We start from the raw sequence: 17,339 nt of genomic DNA on the forward strand, positions 1-17,339 counted from the left end.
TGATATCTCAGATATTGATATCCTATTAACCCTAGAACAGAGACCCCTTCACAAGGAACTTCCCTAGCCTTAATTTTATTTTTAAGAAAGAACTAAAAATGGATACACATTTCTCCAGGAGTCCTCCATGAATCAGGCAGAGATAGTCACACAAGCTCGATCTGGCTTTGTAACACATATAGTCTACAGCAAGAGAATAACTGTGAATCTTCTACAGTGGAGAAGAATCCAAAGCCTTCTCTCATAGAAACTACAGATTACTACTTCCTTAATATGAGATGAAAATCTCTGAACTTTTTCACTTCACCAGTCTCTCATCCCTCTCTTGTCTTTCTTTTCTTACAGTAGTCCCCATATTTTTCTTCTTTCTACTCTCAGCTCCTCCCTTCTACGTCACCTCATCTTTTTCAATACTATTCTATCTGAAACATAAACTAATAAAAGCAACAAAAGATTTTCCAGTGTTCTCCGTTCTGCTTTTCCTACAAGGACCAAATGAATTGCTGTTTCCTCCAAAATCCTTTCTGCAGAAATCATCCCTCAGTTTTCATTCCACATTCTCAGCATCAGCATTTATAGTTCGTAGCACTCATTTGCCATCTCTCAAATGTGACCTCTTATTACTGTTAATGCCTCTGCTTGTTTCCCCAACAAGATATTGAATTCCCTCTGGAAGGCAAAAACATATGTGTTCACCATCTACCAGTGTGTCCTGAACAGAGTGCACGCTATGTGTATAAGCACAATAAATGTTTAGTAACAATACTCACCTTTGTATTTGAATTTTGTTTTTGCACAAAAAAACTAGAAAGTAACTTGCAAAATTGGGAATGTTGTTTCCAGACATGATAAAATATTTGTAACATTTGACACTAAATTCAAAAAGGTTCATAACTAAGAATCAAATATAAAACTAAATAAGAAAAGTCAAGATCAAGAAGCTTAATCAACTACAAAGGTGTGGGTGTCACTACATCATTTATATAAATTGTCTTGGAGAAATCAGGTTTCACTTTTTCATACAAATGAAGAAATCTGGAGAATAATGGACCTATGAGCCAAACTGGGGTACATTGTATGCATATATGGGAACGCCACAATGAAACCCCGTGTACCACTATTATGAACTTATAAAAATATTTTAAAATAAAATAAATTTTAAAAATGAATTCAACTATGATATATTGTAAGAACCTTTGTAAATGTCACAGTGAGACAAAAATATAATTAAAAAAGAAAAAGAAAAAAAATGAAGAAATCACCAGGCTTTAAGCAAGATTTTGATAATAATACTATCAATTAGTGTTAAGAATTTCTGAGTCCTTATTATCTACCAGTCACTCTGCTCATTATGTAATAATCTAATGAAATGCTAACAACTTCAATAAATACTAGTTTTTCAGACAATTTAAATAACTGAACAAAATCACAGAGGTAAATTTTGAAGCCAGGATTGGCTTCAACCTTAAGTATAATGAGGGCATAAAAGTATGTAATGATGATGACAAAATACTTATCTAAGCCCCTCACAGCTATGTTACTTATTTTCAAATAAAATTGAAAAGAATTTTCACATAATACATAAAGTTATAACTAAAGCTACTAGAACCTGCTACTTACATCACATAATTTGCTACAACAAACATATGAGGTGTCTGTCTATTATTATGGTGTACTTGATACTGTAAAGATTGTAATGAATTATAATAAATATTATAATAGAATCTAATATTGCTTGGAAACTTTTTGCATTCTTTCCATTTGCAGATATAAATAATAAGATATCACTAAATAAATAACATTTATACACGATTTTAAATGCTACAAAAAATCATAGCTATTACAGACTCTCTCCAAATAATGTCTTTTAAGGCAGTTCATTAGCTTTGGTTATATTTATATGACTAATAAATGTATTGTGTTTGATGAGAATTTGAATCTATTACTTTTAAAGTCTTGAATTCTCAAGTCTTATTGATCTGAATCACACATTACCTAATAGTTTAATCAGCAGGTCACCTATAAACAGCAATGTGAATTCAGTTGACATACTATTTTGCTTTGCATTGCAAAATGATTTATTTCTTACATAGACATAATTATAAAAGTGTAAGAGATGTTTAATCATATATTGGACTTTCTTAAGAATTTCACTAGAAATTTGCTTTTCAATATTAATTGAAATGTTCTAGAAAATAACTTACATAGAGCCAAATTTGAGTACAGCTGTGGAGCCTATAAAGCAAAGAGACTTAATCTTTTTAAAATAAATGCCATAAGTTACTGACTCAGGGATCTACTGTTACAACTCCATATGCCTAGAATGCATTTAGTAAGTTTCCTTTGCCAGTTCACCTTATGGCAGCATTGCACTGTCAAAAAATTAAATGTTAATAGGTCTTAAGCATTAACAATTTTTACTATTACACCATTATCTTCATTTTATTGGAGAAAACCCTATTGCAATTTTATGGGCCTTTGATTAATGCAGTATTTCTTTTTTTAATGCAGGTAAATGGTTTAACTATGGAATTATCTTTCTCGTCTTGATTTTGGATCTTAATATGTGGAAGAACCAAATATTCTATAAGCCTCATGAATATGGGCAGTATATTGGCCCAGGGCAGAAGATATATACAGTGAAAGACTCAGAAAGTTTAAAGGATTTGAACAGAACCAAGCTATCTTGGGAATGGAGGTCCAATCACACTAACCCACAGACTAATAAAACCTATGTTGAGGGAGATATGTTCTTACACAGTAGGTTCATAGGGGCAAGCCTTGATGTCAAGTGTCTGGCTTTTGTTCCAAGTTTGATAGCTTTTGTGTGGTTTGGATTCTTTATTTGGTTCTTTGGACGGTTTTTGAAAAATGAGCAAGGCATGGAAAATCAAGACAAAACTTACACTCGCATGAAAAGAAAATCCCCATCAGAACATAGCAAAGACATGGGAATCACTCGAGAAAACACCCAGGTCTCTGTGGAAGACCCACTGAATGACCCTCCTTTGGTTTGCATCAGGTCTGACTTCAATGAGATCGTCTACAAGTCTTCCCACCTGACTTCAGAAAACTTAAGCTCACACTTGAACGAATCTACCAGTGCAACAGAAGCTGATGAAGACCCAACGACTTCTAAAAGTACACCTACGAACTAGATTCATTTACCAGAAGGTAGCACCAAAAGCAACCTGGAGTGTCACTGTAAAAAATTAGTCTTTCCTTTTGTAAATGTAAGGTTTACATAGTGTTAGGTAAAGAATTACAAACAATGCCACAAAGGTGCTCGACATGCTTTTTCTAGGACTCATTGTTTTCTATTTGTATTAAAATACACGTGCCTACTGTATACTTAACAGTCCTCTAGAGATTGCTTTTCACAATTGCACAAGCTACTTATTGACTTTACACCATAGTAGATTAGCCAATTACCCATGTATCTGATATTCAACCATAGTGGTGCCTTGAGACATTAAACTGTCTTTAACTGTACCAGAAACAAAGTGTGGATGGTTCTCTAACCTATTTCACCTGGGATTTTTTTTATACAATTATTTTGATTTACTCTTGATGTCTGAACAGGAAACAGATATGGCTAAGGACTGGTTCCAGAATGGTCTCTTGGTTTACTATTCAGCAGGAGAGTTGGCGACTTTGACACCAGAACTGCAGAGAAGTGTAATGATTACCTTTGATATTTTATTGGCTGCCTGCCAAATACAAATACAGATGGAAAATTCAGTATGAGGAGAACTGTAATCTAACATGGGTCACTACTCATGAAATGTGACTTTCTCCAAACAGTAATTGCAATTAAGTGATAATACCTAATTATGTTTTTCTAATTAAAGATAAATTGCTACTTGATTAAAAATTCTGCCCTTTACCTTTGGGAACAAAGGTTAAGAGGCACAGTTGGGTGAACTCTCAAATTTATTGGCATTTACACAAAGTCCCAGACAACCAAGGAACTGAATTTGTAATCATGTGAAGGTTGTACAACCCATCGTCTACAATATTTATACATTTATCTATAAATATGGCTCTGGACAGTGGAAATGGAAGAATATATACCAATCCTGAGCAAGGCAACTCCTCTAAAAATCATGCATTAGAAACTTACATGGTGGAAAAAACTGTACAAGAGTCTGTTTAGTGTCTTTTGTGTGTGTGCATTTTTTGTTTTCGTTTCTTTTTTTAAAGAACTAAACATCACACATTAATAAACAAGAATTATACATCAGCAATTATGAGATATAGTTTTTTGTTTGTTTGTTTAAGGGATTCAATGGTACCTGAGCTTAACAGGAACCATTTAAGTGGGTTTTTTAAAGCTCAATGTAAGGCAAGTTAAGCAATGGAACAGTCCTAACTTGCTTTTAATTTTATTCCATAAATTATGGTTACATGTTTCTTGAGGGGCTAAGGAGAGACCATTTTTAAGGCAAAATTATTTTCCTGTCACATTCTGACATTGCTGCATTTTGTCTTTATGATTTTTTAAAATCTCTCCTGTTTTGATCTATCTGCTTTTAAGCTTGCAGCATGCTGAATTTAGCATGCATAATAGAACTATGCATTTATCTGTCACTTGAAAGCCAGCTTTAATAAACATCTTCCTACAATTGTTTACTAAGCAGTCAGAACCATGCCTCCACTGTTTCTTTTACCTTTAATTGCCATGCATGGCTTACTTAGAATCATAAATATCTCTGGCTTACTATAGTAGCCGTTGACTCTACTATCATCATTATCTAAAAGGGGAATTTTATCCCTGACATGTGGCCACATTAGCCATTACCAACTTTACACAGCCTAGAACACTGAACTATTAGCTCTGTGATAAATAAATAATACAACCTGGGTCAGTATCTTTATTTATTCTGAAAATCATTTTCTTATAGAATGAAAAAAGATGATTTAGAAGTAGGTTTTATTACCTATATGCATTCTTTATGAAAATATTTTAGAATTTTCTGTCAATATTAAGGGGAAAGTGTTTATTGAGGTGCTTTAACTAGCAGAAATAAGGCAGACAAAAATAATAAACCTAAAGAACCATTCTTAAGTGTTTCTAGGAACTGGTTAGAGGAACTTTCAACTGACATGAAAATCTGTATTTAAAACTTCCATAAATTTAGTATCAAATGGAATAATTTCCATGGATAACATTTTAATAGTCAAACAAGACTTTCTAAGGTTTCCACTATTGAATTATATAAACTGATATTAAACCTTTTTTCTACACATGGGACTCCTTCCTTCTTTTGCTCTATTTTTTGATATATTACATTTATGCCAAGTAAAAACTATAAAATAAGATAAAAATTAAATCCATTCCTATTGAGTCTTGAATCCTGAGTCACACAATGGCCTGTGACTCTACTGAGCTTTTTGAATACCAAACCTTTTATACTTAGAGGACATTTAAAACAGACATATGGCAAACTCAGAATTTGAAGAGTTTAAAAGAAAGGATTTGAAAAATCATGAACCAATGATTCTAAAAGCTTAGAATGTGGTGTCCTTAATTGTAATGCTTAAGAACTATAAATAATTATATTTCTACCATTTAGTAATTACAGTATTGTCTTCATGCAGTGCAGAGTTTACACTAATTTGACACAATTTTAGTACCCTACTTTTATAGAGTATTTCATTAGTAGTTTAAATAGAAAATTAAACAAACAGTATGAATTTATGCTTGGTAACATATACTTATAAATAAATCTCATCACTGCATGCCCATTTTTATTATATAGCCATAGTTAGTTACCCCATTTTCTCTGTATGGTGGTTACTTATCATGATTTTAGCATATCTAAAATCACCAGAGAATCTTATTAGGAATGTTAAGAATTATTTCTTCCCCATTTGCTTTAAGAGTCAGTCGGAAGCCAAGTGTGGTGGTATGTGCCAGTAACCCCAGCACTGAGGAGTCAGAGGTAGGAGGATCCTAAGTTCTAGGTCAGCCTAGACTACACAGAAAGAACACTTTTAATTGTCCTTATTAATGGTAGCTCATGATGCCAACTGGATTAGCTGACATTCATCCAGGACCCCCAGTACCCCAGCATTGCTTATTATCTATCTGTCTTCCCTCTGAATTGATCCCTATTTTAAACTCTTAGTGTTGCAACTGCACCTTGGGTGTTGTGCTTACACTGACTTTTCCCTCTGACACAATGACTTGATACACTACTCTATCCAGCCTGATTCTTCTAGCTTTGCTTCTCAAAACCTGACTCTGACTATTAGCCAGTCCTACTGTTAAGAGGGTAGGAGAAACTTAGTGCTGCAGCCGATAAACTGGCACTTTTCTCATTTATTCCTATATTCCTATCTTGACATTTAAACATATTTGTGTAATAGGTTTTGATTAATAGAAATCAATATAGGTATAAGAATCAACTCATACAGATTTGTCTTACTACCTTTAAGGCTGGGTTACCACTGTGCTATTTTTTAAACAATTAGAGAAGTTTAGATGCAGTATTTGTAACTCACAAGTAACTCTCGTTGATGATAACTACAAAAAGAGGTGGAAATTTGTAATGGAAAGAAGCTAGAAAGATAGTAGAGAGCAAGTGAAGCAATGAAATCTTAGAAATAAAAATTTTACTTTGCACAGATTTTAACTCTAGGTCAGGGATTGGGGCTTTATGAAAGGAATTTAAACCATACACAACACATACATGAGTCCAATACCACTGTAGGTTAAGAGGGGACTCAAAAAGATATATTCAATTGAGAAGATTATATAAAAAATTGGTTGATTGATTTCTTATGTGCTAGCATTGAAGTTACTCGATATCTGCCCTAGGGAACATGGTGAAATGTGGAAAGAAAAAAAAAAAGCACCTATGAAACTAATTCCAAAGGTAGAGGAAAGTGAATGGGCAACACAAGAAAGGAAAGACAAGTACCAACACACTTTGGAAAGACTGGAACATTCTCTTTTTTTATTGTTTTACTGGGTGGGAAGACTGGAACATTTTTAATGGAGGAACAAACAAGGGGGCAAAGTCAGCTTGTAAGAATGTTATCAGACATCTTGTAAAACAAAAGTATTATGCAGGTACTTTGTGATAAAGAGAGATTCTTAAACCCATGCCTGTAATCCCAACTACTCAGGAGGCAAAAATCAGGATTTCAGCTCTAGGCCAGCATAAGGAGAAAAGTTAGCAAGATCTCATCTCAACAAAACAAGCCGAGCTGGTAGTACATGAGTCATTCCAGCTACATGGGAGGCTATAGGTAGGAGGATCAGGGTCCAAGGCAGACCCTGGACAATAAACAAGGCCCTTTGTAAAAAAATAACTAAAAAGCAAAAACTATTATTACTAATCTAGTATATATAAAATACTACAAATAATTTTTAATTTAGTGAGATATCAATTTTTCTTCAGTGGGAATAAACCTGTGAAATATATTATTAATATTTTACTTCTTACCTCTATCATCTAGCATGACTTTTCATAAAGCTTTAAGTTTTTTAATAACAAATAATTATACTACTGGGTCTTTTAAGGACTTACATAGGTAAGTATGAGAAGCACTACTATAATATAGAATAGAGAATTATAGTAATAAAACCAACTTATAGATGTCCCTTGTATTAATAAATTTATTGCTGTCACCCAGATCTTTTCTTAGTTCTCATATTAATAATGCTACCATTCTGAACATTTTCTATGTGCAAATAAATTATCCTATTTAATCCTCAAATTAGCCATTGGAGGTCAGTTTGCTTAATTTTAATTTTACAAAGCAGATGAGAAACCTGAAGCTCACAGAGGTCAATTGGCATGTCCAAGGTCACAAAACTGGACTTACCAGAGTTAAGATTTGAACTAGGTTTTTCTAATTACCTAATCCTCTAATTTCCCCATTACATTCACTCATAAACATCCATCAAAACAAGATCTTTGAAGAATGACCTGTGAACAGTTGTAGATTGATTTCTAGCACAACTTTTCTCCCAAAATCCTAAGTTAAATATTTTTAAATAAATTTCTACAGCTTCCTGAGTACAATTTACAAGTTCAGTCATGTGATTGAAACACATAGTTTGAATTAAATGTCAGAAGCAGTCAGTTTTTGGCCAGGTGTTTTGATTTAAGCTATATTTATTTATTTATTTATTATAATTTTTAATCAGCATATATTCATTATACAGGGGGGATTCTTAGTGATAATTCTAATTAGACTTATATTGCACATTATTTACATTGTTTCTCCCTCTCACCCCCCATCCCACTCCACTTAAAGCAATTGCAAGAGGTGTCTTAGTTCTGTTTTATGTATTTATACAAAGTCTATCTACCATATACCATCACCCTAATCTCCTTCCTTTACCCTCCCCCCCCACTAGTACCCCCACACAAGCACACACAGTAATTATTTTATAATACTAGTTTTCATTATTAATATTTAACTTTATGTTCAAAAGGGGTCTCAATGTATGTTCACTGTGGTGGGATAAACTACATTTATAAAACCACAACGTGGATATGTCCTCACGTGACTTCTAACCTTGGAATTGGTTTCTTTCTTAGTTTCACTTTCCTTGGGTAGGGGGAGCAGGTAGAACTGTGAATATTTTGAATAATCACCCCCCCAGGTGAATGACAGAGGAAAATAGATAATTATGAACATTCAAGCAAGAAAAAAAAGATAATCTAATGGTCAATTCTGGGAACCATAATTTGAATGTGGGATTAAGAAACAACAATATCTTGAAATGATTGTCCAAAATTTGTTATTTTAAACAATCTTTGTCAAGTGAGCAAGCTGAGACAAACAGTGGTTTTCAAGAGGTATGCCTTAAATTCTGTGAGGCTTACTCTCATCCCAGAATGGGAAATACCTCACAGGGTTTTGAAGAGGATCAAAAATGAAATATGAAATCTTTCTGTGAGCTGCAGAAAGTCATGCAAGGGTAGGTAATACCCTCCAGACTCCTCCAGTGCTTAGCTTTCAATAGAACCACTCGGTTTGCTTTCACCATCTGCTCCAAGTTGTGGTTGCCATTGAACTTGTTAGGCCATTTGCTCCCAATTTTCTGTCTCCCAGTCACTGTTTTGAACTGTACAAGCTGCAGTGTAATCCCTTCTCACTTTTTACAGAAGTTCAGATCCCTTAGTTTAAAGCAAGTGGATATGTTGTCTAAAATCAATGGCTATAATCCCTTGGAGCTACTGAGCCAAAATTATTCTTCAATGTTTCCAAAGGCTCTAGAGTTCTAAATTATTTCCTTCCTTCTATGATTGCTTTATCAGCTTCTCTTATGAGGACTTTCTCGTCATGTCAGTAATCCATCACCTTCCATAAATCCTGAAGTGAAAAGTGCTTGTGTCTTCAGCATTTAAACAGAGCTGGCACATACACCTGCGCCCCAGCCCTTCAGGATCTCCCTGCTATGTTTGAACTCAGTCAAGGCAGCCATTTTTGAATCAGGATGTCACTCCAGCCTTGCCTTTTAAAAAAATAACCCACCTCCATTTCTGATGGGATCAAGGCAATGCATAAAGCAGGAATAACACTATAAAACAATGTCATGTTTTCCCACTCAACTTATAGGCTTACTTGCTTTGAATACATTATTTTATCTATATAGTCCAGCTGACTTCAACCTAACCATATTTGAAAAGATCTACATTGAAAAAATAGGTATTCCTTACTAAAAATGTGTAAGTTGAGACAAAGAACAATGGCCATCAGGAAAGACAATTCTGAAAATTATTATTCAGATTTGATAACCTTGAAATTACTATAAAATTGTCTTTGAATAAATTATAATGTTCTTGAATTTAAGGAGCAACATTTAGAGCCTCAAATATGTCAGAAAACTGAAAGCATCTATCATTCACATTTCTACATGGTGTCCAAAATGAATAGATTTCATTTGGTGCCTCCCATAGTTAGTATTCCCTCATCCTCTCTGTCATTGCCACTACTGTCCTGCAGAGATTTCATCAGCTATTTCTAAGATAACTGCATTGGTCTTAATTGGTCTTTCCAGCTCTCATCTTCTCCAGTACAAGTCATTCTCCAGACTTATGCCAGAATAATCTTTCTAAAGTATGACTATGATCATATTACTTCATTCATTTAGTGGCCAATATTGTCTAGCAGTGGTTTACAACTCCAAAAATTGTCAGCAGCTTAGCACAATGCAAATCCATTTCTTGCTCATGTTGCAGTTGAACTCAGTGCTCACTGGGTAAGCTCCTACTCCAGGGACTCAAACTAATTCCAGGTGGTTCCTTGACTTCTAGGGCCTTACAGTCCTCCATGTGTTCAGCTGGCAAGGAGAAGAAGCAAGGAGGATCCTGTAGGTTTTAGAAACAGCCTTGGGAATGGTTTGCATCACTTCTTGCATTCCAGTGTCAGATGTCAGTTACAGGGTCAGCTCATCTAAAGGAGATACTAGGAAATGTCATTTAACTCTGTGCCCTCAAAGGACAGCGAGTAATTCTGACGAGTTACTTTCAGAGGAACATTTATAAAATATACCCAGACATGTCTTATTGTTTAAGTTCAACTCAGTGAATTTGGGATGGAGCTAAAGTAGAGCTAAGTTTTTAAAGCTTCATAAGTGATTCTTTACAAACATCAATTTGAGAATCACCTATAAATTAAATGTTCTTGTCTGGCACTCTTGCATCTTATTTGGTTTTCTTTCCCCATTCAGTGGGTTCTAATCATCCTGGCATGCTAGACTACTGACAGCTCCCCTATACAATCATTCAGCTCTGGTTTTGCTTAGCACCTTCTCTTTGGATTCCCCTTTTCCACCACCACCACTACTGGGATCAACTAAAGTATCATCCCTTTTATATTGTCTTTCTTCACTTTCTAAAGTAGCGTTGAGTGCCCCTTCATTGTGTTCTTATAAGACCTACCTTTCATCTATTACTATACTCTCTTCTTTTATATATTTACATTTCTGTATCTCCTGTTGGATTATACACTATTTGACTCTGACTATAAGGATGACCTGTGATTGGGGAAGGAATTATAGATTAGTTGTCTTTTATTGTAAGTTCTTGACTCAATAAAGTTTGAATAGATAATCATATATTGGATGAAGTAAGATGCTTAGAATTGACTCATTAGTAAGGCCAGATGTGATTTGGCCACACGCCTATAATCCCAGCTACTCAGGAGGTTTAAGGCCAGTTAGGGCAAAAAGTTAGTGAGAACTTATGGATGAAGTAAGATGCTTAGAATTGACTCATTAGTAAGGCCAGATGTGATTTGGCCACACGCCTATAATCCCAGCTACTCAGGAGGTTTAAGGCCAGTTAGGGCAAAAAGTTAGTGAGAACTTTTCTCCCTCATATGTGGACATTAGATCAAGGGCAAACACAACAAGGGGATTGGACTATGAGCACATGATAAAAGCGAGAGCACACAAGGGAGGGGTGAGGATAGGTAAGACACCTAAAAAACTAGCTAGCATTTGTTGCCCTTAACGCAGAGAAACTAAAGCAGATACCTTAAAGCAACTGAGGCCAATAGGAAAAGGGGACCAGGAACTAGAGAAAAGGTTAGATCAAAAAGAATTAACCTAGAAGGTAACACCCACACACAGGAAATCAATGTGAGTCAATGCCCTGTATAGCTATCCTTATCTCAACCAGCAAAACCCCTTGTTCCTTCCTATTATTGCTTATACTCTCTCTACAACAAAATTAGAGATAAGGGCAAAATAGTTTCTGCTGGGTATTGAGGGGGGGAGTGGGAGGGGGTGGAGTGGGTGGTAAGGGAGGGGGTGGGGGCAGGGGGGAGAAATGAACCAAGCCTTGTATGCACATATGAATAATAAAAGAAAAATGAAAAAAAAAAAAAAAAAAACAAGCTGGGCATGGTGGTACATACTGTCTATAATCCCAACTATGTGGAAGGCACTTACGAGGATTGCTGTCCAAGGCCAGTCTTGTGAGACCCTGTATGAAAAATAACTAATGCAAAAGAAGGTTGTGGTATGGCTCAAGTGGTAGAGTTGCTGCCTAGCAAGTACAAGGTCCTGAGTTCAGACCCTAGTACTGTCAAAAAGTAAAGGAATTAACTCATTTGCATAGCATAATATTCTGAAATTCTGTTTATCTCCCTGATAGATGTAAGGGAGTGGAGTACTCCAGTTAAGTGTTTTAGATGGGGGGAAGGTAGGATCATTTCTTACATTTAATATGGGGAAAATAAGATAAGGATAGAAAATTTTAAAATTCCAATGACCCAAACAATGTATGCATATGTGAATAAATGAATAAAATATATATATATATATAAAGAAAGTATCACAGTTGAACCAGGAAAAGGTACATAGAATAAGGGAGGCTCAAGATCGGTAGGTAAGGGCCAACCCAATGAGGACACAGCATAGAAGACGGTTTTAGAAGTGAGCTGCCAATCAGAGGGGCCAGCTGGATGTCCCCGGGTCAAATTTCCAACACAAGGTGCTATAGCCTCACCTACTATTCAGTTATTTCTACTTCAGATTTTTGTGTCAGTCAACCGTGATTGAGCTGGTAGGTGGTTACATGATAACTATGTATCCTGAGGTGCCAATCTTTTAGGAGAAAGGAAATATACTATCCCCATTCTACATAACTTTGGCAGCAGTTCATAGCGGTATGAGTACAGATCCAAAGCATTTGGTGATCCCACAGGCAAGACCAGACAGAATGAAGCTGAGATGGTAGAAGAAGCTTTCAGCTTTTATATGCTATTCTCTGGAAGTGAAAACTAAAGAATGAACACCAGTCAGAAACTTTTGAACACAAATAAACTGATTATAGCTGCAGTCTTATAGCTGGTAACTCAGAATTCCTTACAAGTCTATTTACATGTTAGAAACATTAATTATTCTTCCCATTTTAAATACATGGATCTTGTAATCAATTGCTTTGAGTCAATGTTTGGAATTATTCATGAAAGACTTATATTTTAATGGCATTTGATGAGAACCAGCAGCAGCATCCATTAATTTGATTAATTTTGTATAGCTGTAAGAGAAACTTGGCACATATCCCTAAGTAAATCAATGGTGTGGGGTCTAAGTATGAGTAGCCAAGCCAGCCTTGCCAGCCAGGGATCTAACACAGAGTGCTGACTGTGGGGAAAAGCTAAACATTGCAGAAGATAGGTTTCATGTCCTCCCTTTATGCCTCTTTGACATTTTACCATCAGTCACCTCTCCCCTCAAGGCAGTGAATGTAAGAAGTTTCAGTGCTCCACCCTTTCCAAACCCCACTTTCCTGCTGTCCCTTCAGGACAGTAGACAGAGCTGAGTTTTTTTGTTTTTTGTTTTGTTTTGTTTTGTTTTTTGAAACTTAAATGCTCAATATGTGTCACTGTCCAAGTCTGAAAACAGGGGAATAAATCTGAACACTGAGGAAAACAGGAGCCAGCTGGAGACCTAATTATCCTGTGGGGTACATCCACTTGAGAGAGTCAAGCAGTGGATGTCCAAGAGGGCAGTAAAAGCTCTTTATCCAAGGAATACTTCAAGGGGAAAATTTTGGATCGGACCCTGTGGAAGCTGCCAAGGTTTCATTATGTTTCCAGAGAAATCTGTCCAGCTTTAAGAAAGAGAGAAGCCAAAGAAAGGTCACAGGGACAACCCAGACCTTGGGGACTGCATTTTGTGATAGACCAGTTGCTTGACCATCATTCAAATGGTGTCAGGTTCAGGGCAGCACACCAACAGAACTGTGTTCCATACCAGGGCAGGCTGGACTCCAGTCCAGACGGGGGGCAAGGTAACACCTCAGTGTTCACCCCACCCCCAAACAGGAGAATCTGGTTTCTGGGCACAGACCTATAGCTGAGGGTGGAGTTGCTGGGACACTGCTGGATTTTGGTAGAAGCCAGTGGGTGCCTGAACACAACCAAATCAACAGATGTAAGGATTCTCTTTCACAAAAACCAAGAAACAAAAAACAAATAAAAGAACTGAAATAATGGCAGATAATATGGTGGAAAAAACTGCATTTGTTTTTATAACAGTCTTCTTCAAACACAGAAGTAATGAGTAGTTTATTAGTCAGCTTTCTCTTACACTAAGAAAATTCCTGTGATAACTAACTTATAAAAAGAAAAGGTATATTTTAGTTCAAAGTATTGGAGATTTCAATCCAAATCAGGCTGACCCCTGGCTTTGGACCTCTGATGGAAGGGCAGGATGGCAATGAGTGGCAGAGAGCACCTCACAGAGCAGACTTCTCAGCCACCTCAAGTACAGGAAGCAAAACAGAGAAAGGACATGGGGCCAATACATACTCTTCAATATGCTGAGACGGGGAGGTAGTAGGCACCAGGTGATGCTTGCCTTGACTGAGCATGATGAGGACTTCGTACCTTCTTCTGATGATAATGGAGAATCACTAAGGAATTTCAAGTCAGAGATAGTTTCATTACATGCAGAATATTTTAAAAATTACTCTGACAAAGAGTAAAATGATTAAATTAAGTTTGTCTTGACTTCAATGTTTTAGGTTCTCTCTCCACATTTGGACAGTTACTCACCACCTGCTTGTGAGGAAAGCACACCAAACAGGATTTATTTTATCTAGTATTCTAATTTACTGTGCACACTACAGGCAAAAGGGAAAGAGTGACAGATGGTTGGGCCTCCAAGTTAAAGGACCCCAAAAGAGGCTCTTGTAACATGTGTCTTTATAAGTACTAAAGGATTCTTTCAGAGATTTCAACTCATATAACAAAGTGAAACATGAAGTGTTATTTTAAAAGCTAACCTAAGCCTAGAGATAGGGAAAGTAAAGAAGCTGAAATACCTAGGTTTCTATATACAGATAATATGCAAAAGTAGAAAGGTAATCATAGTCTCAATTATTCTTTAAAAATCTCCCTTCTACAAGTAGGTCTCATAAAAACAACAATAATATCAATAAAAGTCTCTTAATGGCTAGTTGCAGACATGGAGACACACTTTCAGATCCCCTCCAAGCATTTATTGCCCAACTGCTGGGGATATAGCTAGTGGACAGATACCAGATGTCAGCCCTTTCAGGGTCTGCCTCAGCTACAGAAAGTCACCCTGTTCTGGGGTACACCCTCGCTGGAGCAATACACACCCTGCAACTGAGCTGTGACAAAGAGACAAGAGAGCAACTGCATTGCTAAGCTCCACAAGAAGGCCCAAAAGTGGATATCCACTTGTATAGGACAAAGAAACACAAAGCAGACAACTTCACAGTGAACCTAATAGTAGTTCTAATCACATCTGCTGAACCAGATGTATTATCTTTGCTAAAACAGTGATGGTTCTCCTCCTAGGCTGAAACCAATGGCCAGATAGGCTATTATAGATGTGACTTATAGTAGTGGGGATAATAACACTCCAAAACAATAAAACAATTGAGGCCATGTGGTTGGTGTTGCTTAAAGAACAGGATTAAGGAAGACATAATTATTGTAATTCCTGGCAATGTCAGAGTGGCTCACAGTGGGCCTCATCTATGGAAAATAAAGATGTATATTTAGGAGCAAAATAAATGGAAAACTGACTAGAGTCAGTTTTGTCCAAGCAAAAGAAACTAAGTTAAGGATAGTCACTAATAAGTTATAACACTTGTTATGCAGTTTCTAGACCTTGAGCCAATTTAAGACCTATTGCCAACTGGCCAAAGAGAGAACTGGGTCTCCAGAAAGGCATATCATAAAACATCATAGTACATATCATGGTAATGATTCTACTAGTCTTATTCCTAAGTGGAGCCATGACCATTTATCAGGGTAAGTGTTTAATGAAGAAAGGAGAATACTGAGATATTTTGAGGACTGTGGAAACATAGCATCTATAGTAACAGTGATACCTGGGCCCTCAAGTGTCATAATAGCCTCTTGTTAGATTGAGGAATATTCGGTGGCACTCATTAATGGTGTGCTAGTTGAAGTCTGGCTTTCAATTAGTCCACTGGATCCATAGACCTTCCCTGTGGTCATTCCTTGAGCCCTAAATTTAAAATTTGGATTGATGTAATTGGCAGGTAAATAACCTCTGTATTGTGTCCTTGGCCATTGGAATAAGAGCCAAGTAGCAGTCTCTAAAACTGACCACCTGTGCCTAGACAAGACAGTAAATAAAAACCAATATATTGCATCAGAGGGAGAGGCATGAGATTTCATACCATTCTTAAAGATCTCTAGATGCAGGAATTGTCATCCTTCTAATATCTCTGTTTAATTCACCATTCTGACCTCTGGAAAAAACTGAATGGATGCTGGAGGGAGTAGACTACCACAAATTCAACCACATTGCAATTCCAAATGCAACAGCTGTGCCAGATTTGGTATCTTTAATGTTCTCAGGTGTGTGGTATGCAGCTATTGATTTTTCAAGTTTATTCTTTTCTATCTTAATCAGAAAAGACTCTCAGAAACTATTAACAATTACATGGAGCTGACAAAAATAACTCTTCCACCTTAGTCATAACATAGTTCAGCAAAATCTGGACCTTCTCAGTCATGCCTATACACCCAGCTACTCAGGAGGTAGAGATTGGGAGGACTGCAGTTTGATGACAGCATGAGAAAAAGTTATCAAGACCCCATTTTAACCAACAAGTGGTTTCAGACATGTAATTCCATGCATGTTGGAGGTGTAAATAGGTGGATGGTGTTGGAGGCTGGCTCACAAGCAAAAATGTGAGTCTATCTGAAAAATAAGTAAAAATCAAAAAGGGCAAGGTAAGTGACTCAAGTGGTAGAGCACCTGCCTAGCAAGTATGAGGCCCTGAGTTCAAAGCCTAGTACCACAGAAAAAGGAAAGTAGAAATCTGTATTATCTAGATATCTTATAGAACTTCACATTGATCCATTTCAGTAATGATCTTACTGTTATGAAGGAGAATCAGCAAGAGGTGCTAGCACATGAAAAGCCTTGGTATTCCACAAGTTAGGATACAGGCCCTTAGAAAACTCTGTGGCCTGACACTGTAAAGGATCCAGTGGTTAGGAACATGGTAAAATATTTTCCAAATTAGTTCACATTGCACTTCTTAGCACACACACTGTGTACTAATGCTGTACATTTCACATATAGAAATATTGCTTTTATCATTATATCAAGCAATGAGAAAATATTCTGAGCTTCACTGGGTTTAATCCTAGAGAAGCATGCTCTACAGTAGGTCCAAATTTCAGGGCAACAAATTCTACCTCCATGTAGGCCATCAGATCAGCAGACCTAAAGACATTAGAGATCTTAGCAGTGAGTTTTGGAACAAGTCCATATTATCTACAGCAGAGAATCATTTGCTTCTTCAAAATCAGCTGCTGGCATGACACTAGTCTTTGGTAGAAACTGA

At 36.4% G+C, this 17,339-nt stretch overlaps 1 protein-coding gene across 13 annotated transcripts in view; it reads left to right on the forward strand.

The window, feature by feature from the left end:
• Nucleotides 1-17,339, forward strand: part of Tmem117 (transmembrane protein 117) — a 554,639-nt gene that overhangs the window by 471,360 nt on the left and 65,940 nt on the right. For 11 of the 13 annotated variants that reach the window (XM_074083197.1, XM_074083195.1, XM_074083194.1 and 8 more), the window contains one exon: nt 2,512-4,243. The exons of 1 other annotated variant lie outside the window; for it this stretch is intronic. In XM_074083197.1, the coding sequence (XP_073939298.1) occupies nt 2,512-3,158 (647 nt within the window). In that variant the 3' untranslated portion in view covers nt 3,159-4,243. Of the gene's footprint in view, nt 1-2,511; nt 4,244-17,339 lie in introns of those variants that run through there. One more of the 13 variants, XM_074083206.1, reaches the window with a different exon arrangement.

The sequence above is a fragment of the Castor canadensis genome, chromosome 8 (assembly GCF_047511655.1).
Source record: "Castor canadensis chromosome 8, mCasCan1.hap1v2, whole genome shotgun sequence".
Lineage (NCBI taxonomy): Eukaryota > Metazoa > Chordata > Mammalia > Rodentia > Castoridae > Castor > Castor canadensis.